Raw genomic sequence first — 19,005 nt, 5'->3', positions numbered from 1 at the left:
TCGACGTATCTTTAACCAGTAAAAAGTTATGACTGAATTCTTTTACCAATTTGCTCCTTTTCGAGGTGTTAGAAAAATGTCTTAAAATTTGTTTAGCGCTTCGGTAATGCATCGAGATCAAAGTGACGTCTATGGAGAGACGTTCGCATGCCATTGCACATTATTTTAATCGGATACATCCATGAAGAGCTGTGCATTATGAATGGTTGTCGCGAACAATTTACAGTGCGATGCTTCCATTGAATTAAAAGTCCTTCACAGTGACAAGGCTAATGTTTATGTTCATAAGGAAGTTTATAAACAGAATATTCGATGATTTTTATCTGATAACCTATTTTCGACAGATCAAAGCTGAATGGTTAGTGTTGGTAAGTTAATGGTGTGGCGTGCTGTGTGGAACACGATTGGTTAGTCAATTTTCCATCAACGGAACCTTAAATGCTTAGGGCTACTTGGATTTGTTAAATAAACAGTTTTTTTCATCCTTGCTTATGGAAGAAGGTACTTTTTACAGAGTTTTTTCAATAGGGAAGAACACCAGAACACTTATGGGAACGTTATGAACCAGTTTTTGTCCAAAGTTAGTTATCAGATGACAAGGATCACATATTCTGTTTATAAACTTCCTTATGAACATAAACATTTGCCTTGTCACTGTGAAGGACTTTTAATTCAATGGAAGCGTCACACTGTAAATTGTTCGCTACAACCATTCATAATGCACAGCTCTTCATGGATGTATCCGATTAAAATAATGTGCAATGGCATGTGAACGTCTCTCCATAGACGTCACTTTGATCTCGATGCATTACCGAAGCGCTAAACAAATTTTAAGGCATTTTTCTAACACCTCGAAAAGGAGCAAATTGGTAAAAGAGTTCAGTCATAACTTTTTACTGGTTAAAGATACGTCGAAAAAACCTTCACCATTGCATTTCTCGTGAAATTCTAGCCCATTTTGATATGTCGCACGACCCCCTTCCCATTTAAAATTCTGAAGTTGAATTCAAGATGGCGGACATCAAGATGACCGCCGACCATGTGGGTGGCGTCAATGTGGTTCCCCCTTGGCCAGATAACGATTGGTCATCGCGAATTTAAAATTCCATGCCGCAGTGGCCTTGTACTGAGGGTGTTAAGTGACTTATTGAGCCACCCTGTACATAATTGTTAGAGGCATGCACATTTCGTTTTTGACAAAAACACGAAATGTGAAGTAACACAATGTAATGTTAATTTTTCATGTTTCTGAAAGGTGTGAGGTGTATTTTCTCACCCTGTTTTGTCACGAAATCATGCGAAATGAACTGCAAAATGCGAAACAGACTCTCAAACACGAAATCTAGAGTTTATTTACCAAAGCGACACTTTCTGAAGTCAGAATTATCCTGAGAGTTACACTATTCATGGAAAATTGATTAATTCTGCTGTAAATATTTGAGAAGGAAAAATGGGCCCTTTTATACAGGAATAAACTTAATATTCTGGTAAGAACATACATGTGCTATTAGAAGGGATATGTTTATTTTGTGTAGTAAGTGGTTTTTAAATCAAATTTGGGATTATTTTCACATTTTTAAAACCAAAATGTGATTTTATATACTGTTTTTGCACGACTATAACAGCAAAATTTTATTTCATTTACTGCTTTTTAGCCTGAAATGAACTTTGTCTTTGTACCAAAATGTTGCTTTTTCATTTACCATTCACAATTCATCCGAGTATCATGGTTCATACATCTTTTTCTTCAGAATAGAACAGGCTTTCAAATGGTACCACGCACATGTGTACATCAAGTATGAGGAAAGGGAAATCAGGGATAATTCAGGAAATTTCCCTCCAAAAAATTCCTTTTGGTAATTTTGGGGCCCTCTGGACCGGCGCTGGATATAGGTACCTGATTATAATCTACCTTGAAAAGTACTATGGTCTATACGTAATGCGTCCACCAAGTTTCATTGTAATATCTTCAATAGGTATGAAGGATAAGGGAAAAATATTTCGCAATTCTGTTTCTTGTTTGACAATACTATTAGATACTAATCGGGATAATTCAGGAAATTTCCCTCCGAAAAATCCTTTTTGGTAACTTTGGGGCTCTGTGGACCAGCCCTGGATATAGGTACCAGATTATAATCTACCTTGAAAAATACTATGGTCTATACGTAATGCATCCGCCAAGTTTCATTGCATTATCTTCAATAGGTATTAGAAATAAGGGAAAAAATATTTTGCAATCCTGTTTTACAATACTATTAGAAAATCACAAACTCAAAAACCAAAAATAAATCACCAACAGTTCAAATAACGCAACACCAAAAAAATGTACATAAAGCAACTGACTAAACGCCGCACACAAACGAATTCACATTTGCACTTTGTCAGCATAACACAAAAACAGTTTACTTTCCTCAACTTCTTCTTTTTTTTCTTCTTCTTTGTCAGCACTGAAAATCGTGACTATATAAATGGTTGTTGTCTCCTCAATAGCAAAACATATTGTTGGTTCTTCAATAGCAAAACATATTTTTCACCAACAAAAAACGTATTATTCCGTTCAACACAGGTTACTTCAGTCAGAGATGTTCGCGGGCGTAATATTATGCCCAACACAGAATAAGCTATAGTGACCAAGGGCGTAATATTATGCCGAACACAGGGAAGGGGTTAAAGTCACCACACACTTCCACTTGTGTTCCTGGTACTTTATTTTACACATCATCATCATCTCAAGATTTCCGTATGTTTCTCGCATAATAACTGAATGTGCAACGGGAACTGATGCAAGTTCGATTTCATTACGACGAAGGACGCACTTCAAACTACGCTAAGTCTCCAGTGGGTAGGGTCATACTGTAGTACTCCTAGTATGAGTGCATTAGTGCATGTGCATAAAAAATGCAATTCATTCATTCATTCATTGTTTTCTGCCTAATTGGCAGGTTTTTCACTGCAATCTCCAGCTTTCCCTGTTCTCTGCCTTACGCTTCGTAATAGCATACGACCCAGTTAATTTAATATCATCCATAAGCTGATATCTCTTTCTTCCACGGACTTTTCTTCCTTCAACCATTCCCTCCAAGGCATCTCTTAGCAGGCAGTTTCTTCTTAGACAGTGTCCTAACCAGTTTCTTTTCCTCTTCTTGATGGTCTCCAGTATAGATCTTTTTTCACCAACTCTTTTCAGTACGGCTTCGTTTCTTACCTTGTCCGTCCATTTTACACGCTCCATTTTTCGCCATGTCCACATTTCAAAAGCTTCGAGTTGTTTCTCTTCATTTCTTCTCAACGTCCAGGTTTCTGCACCATATAGTGCTACACTCCACACAAAACATTTCACTAATCTCTTCCTTAGACCTATGTCCATGGGTCCACAAAAAACATTTTTTCTTCTATTGAAAGCTTCTTTTGCTATTGCGATTCTCATTTTCACTTCTTGGTTGCAGCTCATGTCACTGCTTATAGTGCATCCGAGGTACTTGAAGCTATCCACTTGCTGGATTCTTTCACTGTTTGCTCTCACATTAATATTCCTTGGTTTCCATCCTATAACCATTGCCTTTGTCTTCTTTACATTAATCTTCATCCCATACTGCTCACAGCTGCTGTTTAACTCTTCTAACATACTATTTATGGTTATTTCATCCTCAGCGAATAATGCCATGTCATCAGCAAATCTTATGCAGTTTATTCTTCTTCCTCCTAATTTGACACCTCCTGTGCCCTGGAAACAAGTTTTCACTATATCTTCTAAATAAATATTAAACAAATATTAAACAAAGTAGGCGATAGGCAGCATCCTTGTCGTACTCCTCTTCCAATTTCACAGCCTTCTGTCATTTCGTCTCCTGTTCTCACTTTAACTCGTTGATTCATGTATAAGTTGCTTAGAAGTCTTCTCTCTTTCCAATCTACACCAATTTTCTTCAGAATTTCTAAAAGTTTAACCCAATTCACTCTATCAAAGGCTTTCTCCAGGTCTACAAATACTACAAACACCTCCTTTCCTTTCTCTAAATATCTTTCCCCAATGGTCCTCAGTAAACCAATTGCATCCCTTGTACCTCTTCCTTTCCTGAAACCAAACTGTTCTTCCTCTAACTCGCCACTGACCTTCGAGTATAGGCGTCTGTTCAGAATTCTTAGAAGAATTTTTGCCGAGTGAGATATCAAACTGATTGTCCTGTACTCAGAACATTTTCTGGCATTGCTTTTCTTCTGCAGAGGTACCAAAACAGTCTCCATGAAATCTTGTGGCCAATCCCCTTTCTCATAGATTTCATTGCATAAGTGCAGTATTTCTCTTTTTCCATCTCCCAGGCATTTGATAAGTTCAACAGGAATTTCATCAGTGCCCGTTGCTTTCCCATTCCTCATTTCTTTTAGTGCTTGCTCAAATTCTTCATTCAGGATATAGTATCCTTTCTCATCGTCAGGCACGTCGTCTTCATTTTCTACATTCAGACTGTCTGGGCGATTCTCTTTCTGGTAGAGCTCTTCAACGTACTTTCCCCACACATTCGATATTCCTTTTTTGTCTGTGATTTCACATCCTTCCTCGTCTTCTATCATCCACATTGTTTTCCATTTCTTCTTTTGGAAGCCCAAGCAGTTTACTTCACGATACATCAAGTCATACCTTCCTCTTTTTTCCAGTTCTTCAATTTCTTCACATTTTTGTTTCATCCATTGTTCTTTTGCCCTGTCCGTTTCTCTTCTTAGCTGGTTATTCAGTATCTTGTAATTATGTCTTCCCTCTTCTGTATTTACATTCTTCCATTTTCTCCGTTCCTCCATTTTTTCCAGCATACTTTCAGTAATCCATGGTTTCTTTGCACTTTTCCTTTCCCTGTAGCCTATTGTTTCATCCACTGCCTTCTGTAAGCAGCTTTTTATTCCATCCCACATCTCATCCTTATTGTTACAACTAGCTTTAAACTTATTATAGTTTCCTTGGAAATGTTCTGCAAATTTTTGTCTTTCGTCTTCTTCCCTTAGCTTCTCTAAGTGGGGTTTCTTGCTCACCTGGTTTTGGGTTATCTTCTTCAATGTAAGATTGATTTCTCCTATTAGCAAGATGTGGTCTGAATTAATGTCAGCTCCTGGCAATGTCTTCGCATTTTTCAAACAATTTCGAAATCTTTCTTGTACCAGTATGTAATCTATCTGGTATCTTTTACAATCTCTTGGACATATCCAGGTGTACCTCCTTCTCTTATGTTGTTGGAACAGTGTGTTTCCAACAATTAGGAAGTTTCTTTTACAGAAATTTACCAGGCTTTCCCCTCTCTCATTTCTCTCGCCTAATCCATATCTTCCTACTGTACTTCCATCCTGCATTTCTCCTACTACAGCATTCCAATCACCCATTACGATAATGCACGAACCCTTTCTCTCTTTTTCCATCAATTCCTCTATCTTCTCATAGTTTTCCTCCACTTCTTCTTCTGACAACCCACTATGTGGCATATACACTTGAATTAACACTAAGTCTTTCTTCTTTCCTTGAAGTTTCACCATTATAATCCTGTCATCCACATAACGCACTGCTATAACTTTATGTTTCACACGTGGTCCTAGCACTATTCCCACACCACGGTTTCCTTGTTGATCACCTCCAGAATAAAACATCTTGAACTCATCACTCACTATTTCACCATTTTGTTCCCACCTCACTTCTGATATTCATCGAATTTTAAAGAAATGTGATGTGATGTGGAAAAATTATCGTCAGATCGTGATTCAGGATGCAAAAGTCATCCTAGAAAACAATACAGGATGGCTGGAATGAAACCATTGCAGGTCAGTGTTATTAGTGATTAAAAGAATAAGTTAATTTAAGGATAACAGTGTAATCTTTCTTGACATTATTCATTTCTACAGCAAGTAGATCGCAACATACCAAAGTATGAGCCTCCCCCTCGATCACTTTTTCCAGAATTTTAACACATAAATAACCCCAGTTCATTTTTTGGTTCCGTGCAACTTACTCACTATCATATATAAGCATAAAATAGAAATTAGTTAATTTACTTACGTAAAGTTAGTATATAGTTGTCGTAGACGACGTTTCAGTGGCACTGCCCCCTTCTTCAGGTCATGAAGTCGGCTATTAAGTACATACATAAAGCTTCGTCATTTAGAAAGGATCAAGGTATATGTATGGACAGGTTGAATGTTAGGATGACTTATGACTAAAACATGGTAAACTGTTTAAACTGCTAAAGTGTTAAAACCCGTAATGTTACTCTATCACAGCTTCATGTTGACAGGAACAAGTATGTTCAATTACTATTAAAAATTGTTAAAACCGGTGAGGTTACCCTAACACTGATACACGTAGACAGGAACTGGTATGATTTAAATAAAAAAAAATATGCACCGAAACGTCGTCTACAACAACTATATACTCACTTTACGTAAGTTAATTAACTAATTTTGATTTTATGCTTACGACCCCAGTTTATCAAATAGTTAAAGCTTACCTAGGTTTAGAAATTGCTGTAGACATTATGTCAATTATTTTAGACTTTGCTTCCGTAGCCTTTTGAACTGCCTCCATTACAATTTTCAAAGGGATCCCAGGGATCTTTATATCAGCTTGGAGAGCTGTGATGCCTTTCTTGGTTCCAGCTAACTTGAAATCCATGTCTCCCATGTAATCTTCTATACCCTAGAAGACAAATTCACTACTAAATGTCACTGTACATGATACTGAATGAACTTAGACACACTCTGTCAAACTCCAAACTGGCCAAACAGTTTGAAGTTGATTCAAATCATTGAAATGTGTCCCCTGATAAAAATAAAAAACAAGTTTAGTTTACAACTTTCAGGCCTTGCTTCCAATTATGAGTCTGTTTGTTACGTCCACTTTATGCACAGCTAGGCTAATCTGGACCAGACATGACATCACGACCACTATGTGCTTTCACCAGGTATTGAATCTGAGGCCCATGTATTACAAGGCTACAACATTACAACTATGCCATTGAGGAGGTTGCTTCCAATTATGATTCAGTGAAATGAAAGAAAAAGTTTGTGGTGCTGCCTGTGCCAAGATTATACAGTGAAGCTCCTGATTTTACATTCCTTTCACTTTGAAACCCTGAAAACCTTAAAATCAAGGTTCCACTGTGTATAAATATATTATTCACAGCACTTGGCATTACATTGCATTTTTAAAACTTAGTAAAACTGTGGAATCTCAGTTTTACACTTTTCGGGGATAAAGATGAAGTAACTTAATATGAGGAAAAATTAAAATTGGGGTTCTCCTGTACCGCCAGAAATGACACTGAGCTTGCACTGAGCTGACAAATGCAGCAGCATAGATAGAGGCATGCATATTTATTTTTGACAGAAACATGAAATGTGAAATATCACAATGCAATGTTCATTTTTCATGTCTTTGAAAGGTGTGAGGTGCATTTTCCTACAATGTTTTCATGCGAAATGAACTACAAAATGCGAAATAAACTCTTAACACAAAATTTAAAGTTTATTTACAGACGCGAGACTTTCTGAAGTCTGAATTATCCTGAGAGATATGCAAATCATGGAAAATTTATTAATTCTGCTGTAAATATCTGAGAAACAAAAAATGGACTCCTTTACACTGGACACAAACTTAATACTCTAATAACTGCATAAATATACTACTAGAAGGAAAGTGTTTATTTTGTGTAATAAGTGTAGTTTTGAAATCAAATTTAGGGTTATATTCACCATTTTAACACTGAAATGCCATTTTATATACTGCTTTTGATCCCGTAATGTGCCCAGTTTTCGTATCAAAATCTTGACCTTTTAAATATGTGATATGTGACACTAAACATAGATTGTGGGTGTAACAAGTGAAGGCACTGAAAAGTCAACTTCACTTCCACACAGTACACCATGTTAACTCAATGTGACAGGCCAACGAGGCTCTAGAACCTCGACTCACAGTCAGTATAATTAGAGGCATGCATATTTCGTTTTTAACGAAAACACGAAATGTGAAAGAACACATTTTAATGTTTCCGAAAGGTGTGAGCTGAATTTTCCTACCCTGTGTATTCACGAAATGATGCGAAATGAACTGCAAAATAGACTCCTAAACACAGAATTTAGAGTTTATTTACCGACGCGACACTTTCTGAAGTTTGAATTACCTTGTGAGTTATGCAATTCATAGAAAATTTATTAATTCTGCTGTAAATTTTTGAGAAGCAAAAATGGATCCCTTTATACAGGAAGAAACTTAAAACTCTGGTAACTACATAAAAGTGCTATTAGAAGGGATATGTTTATTTTGTGAAGTGTTTAAATCAAATTTATGATTATAGTCACAATTTTCAAACCATAATGTCAATTTATATACCGCTTTTGATATGATTTTTCACCGTTATAACACCGTAATTTTATTTTATTTACTGCTTTTGAACCTGAAATTGACTGTTTTTGTACAGAAATTTTGCTTTCTTATTTACCAAAAATATGTGCCTCTATGGGGTTTGTGATGTGTGGTCCATACATGTTTGTGACTGTCCGTACATCCATTTCATCTCTTCACCATTCAACCCCGTTGTCGCAATTAGTCAAAGTGGCCAAAATGCAACAACGTTAAATAAACTAATCCAAACAAGCAACAACATACATTAATACAAAAAAAAAATGTTTCAACATACCAGTATATCAGTAAGTAGCTCATAATCCTCCATGTGTTTTGTGTCTGTCCCTGAAAATTGACTAACAAGACCTATTGCAACACCAGCTGCTGGAGATGATATGGGTACCCCTGCATCCATCAGTGCTAAACTCCCTCCACACACTGATGCCATTGAAGAGGACCCTGTGAAATTAGAGAGAACAATCAAAATCTACTCATGAAAAACATAAATAATTCTTTGAACGTCAGTGACATTGGCTCCACATTAGCATGCAATGTTGACTAGTTGACTAGACATTATATATTGTCTAGTACAGTGGTTCCCAAAGTGTGGACCGCAGCACTCTGAGGTGCCATGGCTGGCTTACAGGGTGCTGCGAAATGTTCCAATATTTTCACTGAAATTATATGATTGTTCCAAATATGTGCTCATTTAGCACATTTTACACATAAAATGTTTATGAATTTGAAATATGTGTTTATATTTTAACTTCAGGCAAGCATTATAACCTCACTAACTGAGCATTGCAAGTGTTCGATAGGTAGAGAGGCATGCATATTTCATTTTTGATGAAAACACGAAATGTGAAATAACACATTGTAATGTTAATTTTTCATGTTTCTGAAAGATGTGAGGTGCATTGTCCTACCCTGTTTTGTCACGGAATGATGGCGAAATGAACTGTAAAATGCGAAATACACTCTTAAACACGAAATTAACAGTTTATATACCGATGCGACACTTTCTGAAGTCTGATGCAATTCATGGAAAATCGATTAATTAATTCTGTTGTAAATATTTAAGAAGCAAAAATGGACCACTTTATACAGGAATAAACTTAATATTCTGGTTATGATTTAATGTGCTATTAGAAGGGATATGTTTATCTTGTGTAACAGTGCAGTTTTTAAGTCAAATTTGGGATTATATTCACATTTTTATAACCAAAATGTCATTTTATATACCGCTTTTCACCGCAATAACAGCGAAATTTCATTTTATTTACTGCTTTTGAACCCAAAATTGATTGTTTTTATACCAAAATTTTGTTTTTTTATTTACCAAAAATTTGTGCCTCTATCGATAGGCCTACATTCTGACTTAGGTGCCGTGCAAAAATCTTGAAAGACACTGTGAAATGAAAGTTTGGGAACCCCTGGTCTAGTACTTTAAACTATAGTTATTCTAACATTCCACTTTTAGAGAGGACCTCTTCTCTCCTCTTCAGGTGAACACATTTCTATTTGCTGATGGTGGGGATTGAACCTATGATGGGCCTGTGACTTTACTACAAATCCGATGCTCAAACCAACTACTCCACAGTGTCCCCTTCTGTTATAGAATTGATTTCTGTATTTCCTTTTCATTGTATATGAATCAGAGGGAGGAGTACTACAGAGCATTCCCTGCCATTCGCTACGAGACTCGGCGGCAAGCGGCCCGGCATCAGCGATTGTCTTTCCCGGTGAACGGGTCCGCGACAGTCGCACGCTACAGTCTGTTTCTTTCCCTCTCCCTGCCTTCGCTCTCTTTCCCTTTCTGTTGACGTTGCAGACTGTTCCCAGTATAATCCTCCCTCGGAAGTTGTGTTGTGTCGTGGCCGTGTGTTGAAGATTGTGGCTTAATATGGCACCACAAAAGTTTATATTACAACAAAGGATTTATCTCGTCGAGTGTTACTTCGGAAAGAGGAATTGTGGAGAAGTGCGACGACGTTTTGCAACGAAATTTCCTGTGGAAAGGAAAATGGGGAAATCTAAAAAAAAAGTATACAAAGACAATCCGCACACCATCCGTGAGTTAAAAGAGAGTATTGTACGAGAAATCGGGAGAATTACAGTAGACGAACTTGCACGTGTAAATGCCAATTTCCTTCGGAGATGCCAGGAATGTGTTGCAGCAGAGGGACATCATTTTCAACACCTTCTGTAGTCAAGGTTAGTACACAATATCAAAACTGTAATTTTAATAGGCGACTCAAGTGACTGTCACGGACCCGTTCACCGGGAAAGACAAGCGCTGATGCCGGGCCGCTTGCCGCCAAGTCTCGTAGCGAATGTCAGGGAATGTTCTGTATAATACAGGTAACATATGATATTTTGGTAATTTAAATAATTCACTGAAATTAGATGAGTAACTGTAATGGTAAAATATTACTATTTGAAAAGTAATGTTTATTACTTCACTTTGCTAACTTAAGAAATTGGCCAATTTATTCACAGTAACAACACCTGGTTTATTTTTCTAACTTCCCCAACTCTGACATAAACAGTACGACTCAGAAATGATTTTCATCTCAGTCTTTCTTTCCCATATATAATATATCAAAACTGTCCATAACGTATTTGTATTTAAAATCTTCTGTATACAACATTGAAATTTTAGCAACATTTGAGCACGTTCACACTATTTACAATAGCTTACCATTTGATTCAAGCACTTCTGAAGTGAGCCTTATCGTGAATGGAAAATCATGTGGCACAATAGGTCGAAGGCCTTTCTCTGCTAGAGCTCCATGACCCAATTCCCGTCTGCCAATGGGACCAATTCTACCAACTTCTTTAGTTGCATATGGAGGAAACTCGTAATGAAGGAAGAAGTTCTTCTCCTTGACACCACTACAATAGATGAACATGTTCAAATTTACATTAACAACCTCAATCACATGCCTAAAATTAAATCTTTTCTGTGAATCAAAGACTTAATTACTTTCATATCGGCATACACATGTAATATTATGAAATGTTCACCTTGTGTATTCTTTAAACTAATCATATGAAAGCTTTGACTTTACAAGATTAGTATTGACATGAATTTTACACAATTATATTTTTTAGAGTTAGGCACTAATTATTATTTATATTTTGTATATTTCTTTACCTTGATAAAAATTATACTGTGATGTATGTAACTCAGAAAACATAAAAATATTATTTTTTCATGTAACTGTCATATTTCGGTGAGACAAACAGGCTATTTATAGTTTTATAGGAATGGTACAATTATTTGTAACTTCACCAATAAATAGATATGGTAGTATTGGTTGATACCAATTAATGCACCCTATTCCTAATAGGTACTATAAAAATGCATTATTAGCTTGAATGAACATAATTTGGATTTTGATTTGATCTTTTTTGTTTGTTTAAGTCCACTTTATGCAGAGTTCCATCCTCATGATCAAAAAAATCCTAAACCACGTCCTTATTTCCATCACGGACATATTTAATTTCTCCTTGCTTTCTCACACATTTCAGTTTTTGCTTTGGAAACTTGCTCTATACCTAAAACAAACAACGAAATCAACGTCAACAATTTTAGACCAATCAGCATCCTTCCAGCTCTGTCTAAGGCCCCAGAAGATCTTATTAGTGGACAAACTCGTGACTTCCTAGAACGAAATAACGTAATAGACCACTTTCAATCCGGGTTCCGTAGCAACCACAGCACATGCATGGCTTTTGTCAACGTAACAGACGTCAAGACTCGACCTACAGTGGTATCCAAACCACTATGCCTTTAGCACGTATCAAACCTAGACACCTTGATTACAAGGTGATGGCAACCAAAGAACATGAGACGAACTTAAAACAATAAAGCCTTTGTTTTACTGCAATCATTGAATAATTATAATGATCAATAAATATTACAACAGAATTTTCATTGATGTAAACCTTCCTTACCTCGTTAAAACTGAAACTGGATCCATCTTAAGAGCTGACTCTGGGGAATCGAGTGCAATGGTGCAGAACACTTGCGTCTGTCCTCTTTGAAACAATGCTGAACCATGCAACGGTTTAAACAAATCCACTTGACAAAATATTTGCCGAAGATCATCCAATAGTCTGCCATCACACCTAGTGTTGTACAATATACCTACATTAATAATAAAATTGGGGAGTATTACAATTACTCATTTTTTTACACTAATACAGTAGAATACAATGATTAATCGCTAACAACATAACTGAATGGTTTCAAAAATTACACTATACCAGTGTAGTAATACTATGATGCTTAATAACAATAAGAACTATGAAGAATTAATAAAATAAATATTTTTTGTAGTGACTAAACAAATCCTCAATGTTTTGACTCCTGTGATTTTTCCCACACAAATAAAAATATAAAAAATTTAAGAATTGAAAGACAACAGAAAAAAATTGTTAGGATTTCATATTTTGACACTTTTGATGTAATCTTGTTTTAAGCCATTTTATGTTCATATAGGCATATTATGACTAGACCTACAGTTTATGAACCACTGTGCATTGTCTCAATCCACTGAGAAATGTACCCAGGGCCCCTTGATTATAAGATGACAGCATAAACCTCTGTGCTATTCAGGGGCACTTTTAGGAATAGTTGACAAATATAAATGATACAGTGCATTCGTTTCGGTTCCTGACCAAGATAGCTCGTGACTGCAGAAAGGCGAGGCATGATGCAGAATGCGGCATTTTCGACCTGTGCATGCAGAAAATTGTATTTACAAGGGGGGGCTCATAAGTTCTCGGCCTGACCCCCTTCCACACATGTCATCCTGAAATCATGCATTGCATTTGAACCATTGATCTTTTGGAAGTTTAAGTGCCAGCTGGGATGATAGTATCACTAACGGTTTTTTCTTTACAGACCATTGATTGATCCATGGCACAGCCAAATGTGGAATTTACCAAAGAGGAGTTGCAAGGTGTCATGAAGTTCTTCTTCCTGCAACAGAAGCCGCCGAAGGAAATCCATGGTTGCATGCTACACACATTGGGTTGGACATGCACAAGCTTTCCGCGAAATGGGTGCCCAAACGTTTGAACGCCGATGAGAAATGCAAACGTGTGACATCTTCTAAGGTGATTTTGCGGTATGTTGCGAACTCTAAGGACGATTTTTTGAATCGGCTTGTTGCCCAGGATTAAAGTTGGTTCCACTACTTTGATCCTGAGACCAAACAGCCAGGGTGGCTACAAACAAGCAGAAATGAAATTCCCTGACTTTTCCAGGTTTTCCAGGACAAAATTTACATTTTTCCCTGACAATTACAAACTAAACTAAATCGATGTTTTTGCAAATGGAAATAATAAACTCATACAGATCTACGTATGGTTTTCTCAAGTACCAATATTATCTTCTATGAAATTACAGACCATTGATTGATCCATGGCGCAGCCAAATGTGGAATTTACCAAAGAGGAGTTGCAAGGTGTCATGAAGTTCTTCTTCCTGCAACAGAAGCCGCCGAAGGAAATCCATGGTTGCATGCTACACACATTGGGTTGGACATGCACAAGCTTTCCGCGAAATGGGTGCCCAAACGTTTGAACGCCGATGAGAAATGCAAACGTGTGACATCTTCTAAGGTGATTTTGCGGTATGTTGCGAACTCTAAGGACGATTTTTTGAATCGGCTTGTTGCCCAGGATTAAAGTTGGTTCCACTACTTTGATCCTGAGACCAAACAGCCAGGGTGGCTACAAACAAGCAGAAATGAAATTCCCTGACTTTTCCAGGTTTTCCAGGACAAAATTTACATTTTTCCCTGACAATTACAAACTAAACTAAATCGATGTTTTTGCAAATGGAAATAATAAACTCATACAGATCTACGTATGGTTTTCTCAAGTACCAATATTATCTTCTATGAAATTAACTTAATTTCACTATTCTCTATGATTTGAATTCAAACTGCAAAATAGTGAATTTGGAAAAATTATTACAATTCACAAGCTAGGGAAAGATTACAGAATTTTGTCATACGCAGTAAGTTTAAAATAAAATACTTGATTATTTTTAAAGTTACGACTAAATGAGATAAGAGTGAAGAGTGATTGATTAAGAAATACAATTTGTAATTTATCAGTCTCCATATACATTCTCGGTATTATATGTTGATATTTCCGCTGAGGTTTGGAACCCTCTGCTTGTAAGAACCATGAGTGCGGACTCATTTTTCAATGCATAAAGCTACTTCTCTCTTCTCTGTAAAGCAAACAACTTAACTCTTGCATATAAGTGAAACAATTGAATTGTACAAAATAAAATGTCATATTTCCTTACACTATCAATGGGATTTCCGCTTCAGTACAGTATATCCAAGTGAAGTACTGTGAAACTGACAACATGCAGTTATACCATTAATGCTGACGAAAGGGGTATGTAGGTATTAGAAATTTAACACAAGGAATTTATAGAATTGCATTGTATAGGTACCTGATTTAGCTAACCACACATTAAAACAGGAACAGTCTAATAATAAAAGCTTCTGAAAGTTCATATACGAGGGGCATCCTGAAAAAAGCTCCAATGGTGCCTATACGCAGCACTAGTGGTCAGAGATAGACACATACACATGCAAGCAGGAAGAAGTGGCATGTAGCTGTAATCTGGTACAGTTGCAATGCAGCCGTTTTAGGACAGTTCTACGTTAAAGATTGGAGCTCTCATACAGTCTCCTACCGACTCCGATGTAGCCTACATTGCACGCTCAGAATTTGGCACAGAGCCAGCAGCAATCATGTGAGGTGTGCAGATCGGACGTCGTGAGCAGAGGTGTTCATTTTATATCAACCTCCCCTCACCCTCCGACGTCGCAGTCGCCATCGCCCTCCACCGCCCTCACCCTCCGAGATCGCTCTCACCCTCACCTTCCGACATCGCAATTGCCTTCGCCCTCCACCGCCCTCACCCTCCGAGATCGCAATCGCCCTCGCCCTCCACCGCTCTCACCCTCCAATATCGCTCTCGCCCTCACCCTCCGACATCGCAATCGCCCTCCACCACCCTCACCCTCTGAGATCACAATCGCCCTCGCCCTCCACCACCCTCACCCTCCGACATCGCATTTGCCCTCGCCCTCCACTGCCCTCACCCTCCGACATCGCAATCGCCCTCACCCTCCGAGATTGCTCTCGCCCTCCGAGATCACTCTCGCCCTCACCCTCCACCACCCTCACCCTCCGACATCGCAATCACCCTTGCCCTCCACCACCCTCACCCTCCGACATCGCATTCGCCCTCACCCTCCAACATCGCATTCGCCCTCACCCTCCACTGCCCTCACCCTCCGACATCGCAATCGCCCTCCCCCTCCACCGCCCTCACTCTCCGACATCGCATTTGCCCTCGCCCTCCACCACCCTCACCCTCCGACATCGCATTCGCCCTCACCCTCCACCGCCATCACTCTCCGACATCGCAGTCGCCCTCCACCACCCTCACCCTCCGAGATCGTTCTCGCCCTCACCCTCCACCACCCTCACCCTCCGAGATCGCAGTCGCCCTCACCCTCCACCACCCTCACCCTCCAAGATCACTCTCGCCCTCGCCCTCCACCGCCCTTACCCTCCGAGATCACAATCGCCCTCGCCCTCCACCGCCCTCACCCTCAGAAATCGCAATCGCCCTCGACCTCCGAGATCACAGTCACCCTCGCCCTCCACAGCCCTCACCCACACAATTCTTCCGGAGGGTGAGGTCTGCCCTCACGAGGGTCGCCCTCCGGAGGGTGAACACCTCTGGTCGTGAGTGACAGTATGGTCAAACGATGGTGCAGACAATTCACGGAAGGCCAATCGAATGCGCACAACCCCATACAGCTGAGTACACACGGCCCTTTGCATCGCTTCAGGTGAGAGATCTTTGACCACTCCCTGTACAGCCCTGGTCTTGAATGTACAGACTTTCATCTCTTTGTTTAACTGAAGAGGTTTCTGGCAGGGCAAGGATTTGACAGCTACACTACGGTAGAGATAGTTCCAGTCTTTGTTGTCAGACAGACATGCCATGGGCATACAAAATTTAGTGCCATGCTACGACAAATGCCAGAACAACAGTGTTGATTATGCCGAAAATTAGGTTAGGACTCACTGTTACTAATGCAATAAATTACAACTGATATTCATGTTTTATTTATGCCTAATCAGTAGGGACCTTGATATTTTTTTTTTTTCAAATTGGTGTATTTTCTTATTTTTTATTTTTTACTATACGGTGTTATTTTTCCCAAAATTCAAGTTTTCATTTTAGCATATTTTCTGGCAAATATCTGAAATTATACCTTCATGGTGTTTTTAAACTACTGTTTCAAATTGTAAGTCACATGGCTTACTCCTCTTCGTGAGAGTTTGATATCTTGAAAGTTATTTTGGGATAGTTATTTTCTATACCCCTTTTTTAATTTTAAGGTAAGGATTTTAGATAATGGTATTTTCCCCGTATATACTGTAGGTTGCATAATGACCATAAGTGGCGACGCACCCAAAAAATTAAAATCAATCAATCTCACGTGACAGATACCGATATATTATGGCACCAAAAATTGGCATTATCTTTTTTTTTGATTTGTTAGTGTTACGTTTCCCAAAATTTGTGTTTTTGTTTTAGAACATTTATCTGCAAAATATACCGAAACTTACTTACTCCATTGTGCTTTTAAATATTATTTTAAATTGTAGGTCACATGGTCTACATATTTTCGTGATAGTTTGATATGTTGGAACAGATTTTTGAGGAAGTAAAAGTAAAGTGCTCCCCTGCACTTTTCCATGAAGGTGTATAGGGGTGTGGAGATAGGGCCCCACACTTTCTTGATCACCGCTGAAGGTGGGGGTGATGTGATCAGCACCACGCTCCTGGCTACCATTATCCCTCAAAGTTTCCTCAAGGTACCAGCTTCATATGATGCTGGGTGGGTGCCAGAGGAGTTTGAATAGGAGGAAAACATCCCGGTTCTCCCCCGCAAGGGATCGACCCCGAATCTCTTGCACAGTAGTCAAACGCCCTAACAACTGAGCTCCATTATTACTCGCTCGACAAATCCCAATGGTGCGCACCTAGCTTGGTAATTCAAAACATTTCTCATGCGACAAATACGAAGATGTGCGAAAAATCAATGCCCCTACTAATTGGAAATTACATTCTGGCCACCCTTCGTATAAATCAGTAGATGAAAAGTGAAAATTTAGCAGGGCTGGCAGAGAAAAGTCAATTCTTGAAGAAAGTGATTTGCTGTATGATTGAATGATTCGAGTAAATATGATATTAAAATATTTACGTTTTTATTATTAGTATTTTATTTCATAATATTGGACATTAACCTTACTCAGTGAGAGATTAATTACCATTTCTCACGAGTTTAAACAGACAGGACAGAGAGTGGCGTTAATTTCATTGCAATACTAGTGTTGCAGTAAATTTGAGGTTTGGGGCATGCATGCACTTGCCAATTTTTATAACGTTCACCAATGCAGATTTATGTTTCACATTTTCGTGATAGTATTCAATATATATTCCGTTTGGTTGGATTCTTCTTGATATCTAAGAATAGTGCTATGTCATTGTAAACGTATGTTAACTTGTGCAAAACCAGTAATACGTCAGGATGATGAAAGTAAACCTTCGTAAGCACTGCTACATTAAATAAGGTGAAGTGAGCCAGAAGAGTAATAAAATTCCAGCAGCATATTTGCAGTCTAAAGCTCTTCTTGTTTATGCATGTGATTTTTGTTGGATGTTGAAGTCCATGCAATTTCTGTCGCATGTAGAGAGATACTTTGTCGGGTGGCGATATTCGACAAAAATTGTATGTATCAATGGAACTTATTTGTTTCCATGTTCCTTCAGTTTGCCCAACAAAGAGAATACTAAGGTTTGCGCCTTCTCCCCAAAATAGCGGGAGAAGAGGGGGCAAACTCTAGATTTTTATGTTTTTTTTCATTGAAATTCGGTGGTTGCGCCCCCAAACCCCCCTTCCTCGGTTCTGTGTTTTGAAATGTACACGGTTGCATGCTATATGTTTTAGTTGCAAAACAAAACTTATCCGAAGCAGACTGCTCTCATATTGCCCGAGTTATAACAATTTTCCTCCAAAAATGCAAATTACCTATTTTTCGTAAGAAAAAAATATCACATTTTGGCTTATTATTCAACTTGTATGGCACCCAAGAACATGAAACATGTTTAATTCTCTTGAGAAATGTCCATTCTTCGAAAAGAAAACTAAAGTTCGCACCTTCTTCCCAAACAGCGGGAGAAGAGGGGGCAAACTCCAGATTTTTACGATTTTTTTCATTGAAATTTGGGGGTTGCGCCCCCAAACCCCCCTTCCGCAGTTCGGCGTTTTGAATTGTACACGGTTACATGCTCTGATGTTCTAGCTGCAAAACAAAACTTATCCGAAGTAGATTGCTCCCATAGTGCCAGAGTTATAACAATTTTCCTCCAAAAATACAAATTACCTATTTTTCGTAAAAAAAAAAAAAAATCACATTTTGGCTTATTTTTCAACTTGTATGGCACCCAAGAAAATGAAACATGTTTCATTCTCTTGAGAAATGTCCATTCTTTGAAAAGAATA

The 19,005-nt window shown here is 38.3% G+C and overlaps 1 protein-coding gene across 1 annotated transcript in view; it reads right to left on the bottom strand.

Moving 5' to 3' along the window:
• Nucleotides 1-19,005, bottom strand: part of PNPase (polyribonucleotide nucleotidyltransferase 1) — a 48,302-nt gene that overhangs the window by 12,877 nt on the left and 16,420 nt on the right. Inside the window, exons 3-6 of the mRNA XM_083137847.1 lie at nucleotides 12,338-12,511; nucleotides 11,079-11,272; nucleotides 8,673-8,836; nucleotides 6,486-6,673 (exon numbers count right to left, since the gene is read on the bottom strand). Coding sequence (XP_082993973.1) covers nucleotides 6,486-6,673; nucleotides 8,673-8,836; nucleotides 11,079-11,272; nucleotides 12,338-12,511 — 720 coding nt within the window. The remainder of the gene's footprint in view (nucleotides 1-6,485; nucleotides 6,674-8,672; nucleotides 8,837-11,078; nucleotides 11,273-12,337; nucleotides 12,512-19,005) is intronic.

Source organism: Lepisma saccharinum, chromosome 16 (genome assembly GCF_977018435.1).
Source record: "Lepisma saccharinum chromosome 16, izLepSacc3.1, whole genome shotgun sequence".
Lineage (NCBI taxonomy): Eukaryota > Metazoa > Arthropoda > Insecta > Zygentoma > Lepismatidae > Lepisma > Lepisma saccharinum.
The sequence above is the reverse complement of the archived record's forward strand: the minus strand, read 5'-3'. Positions and strand labels throughout refer to the sequence as shown.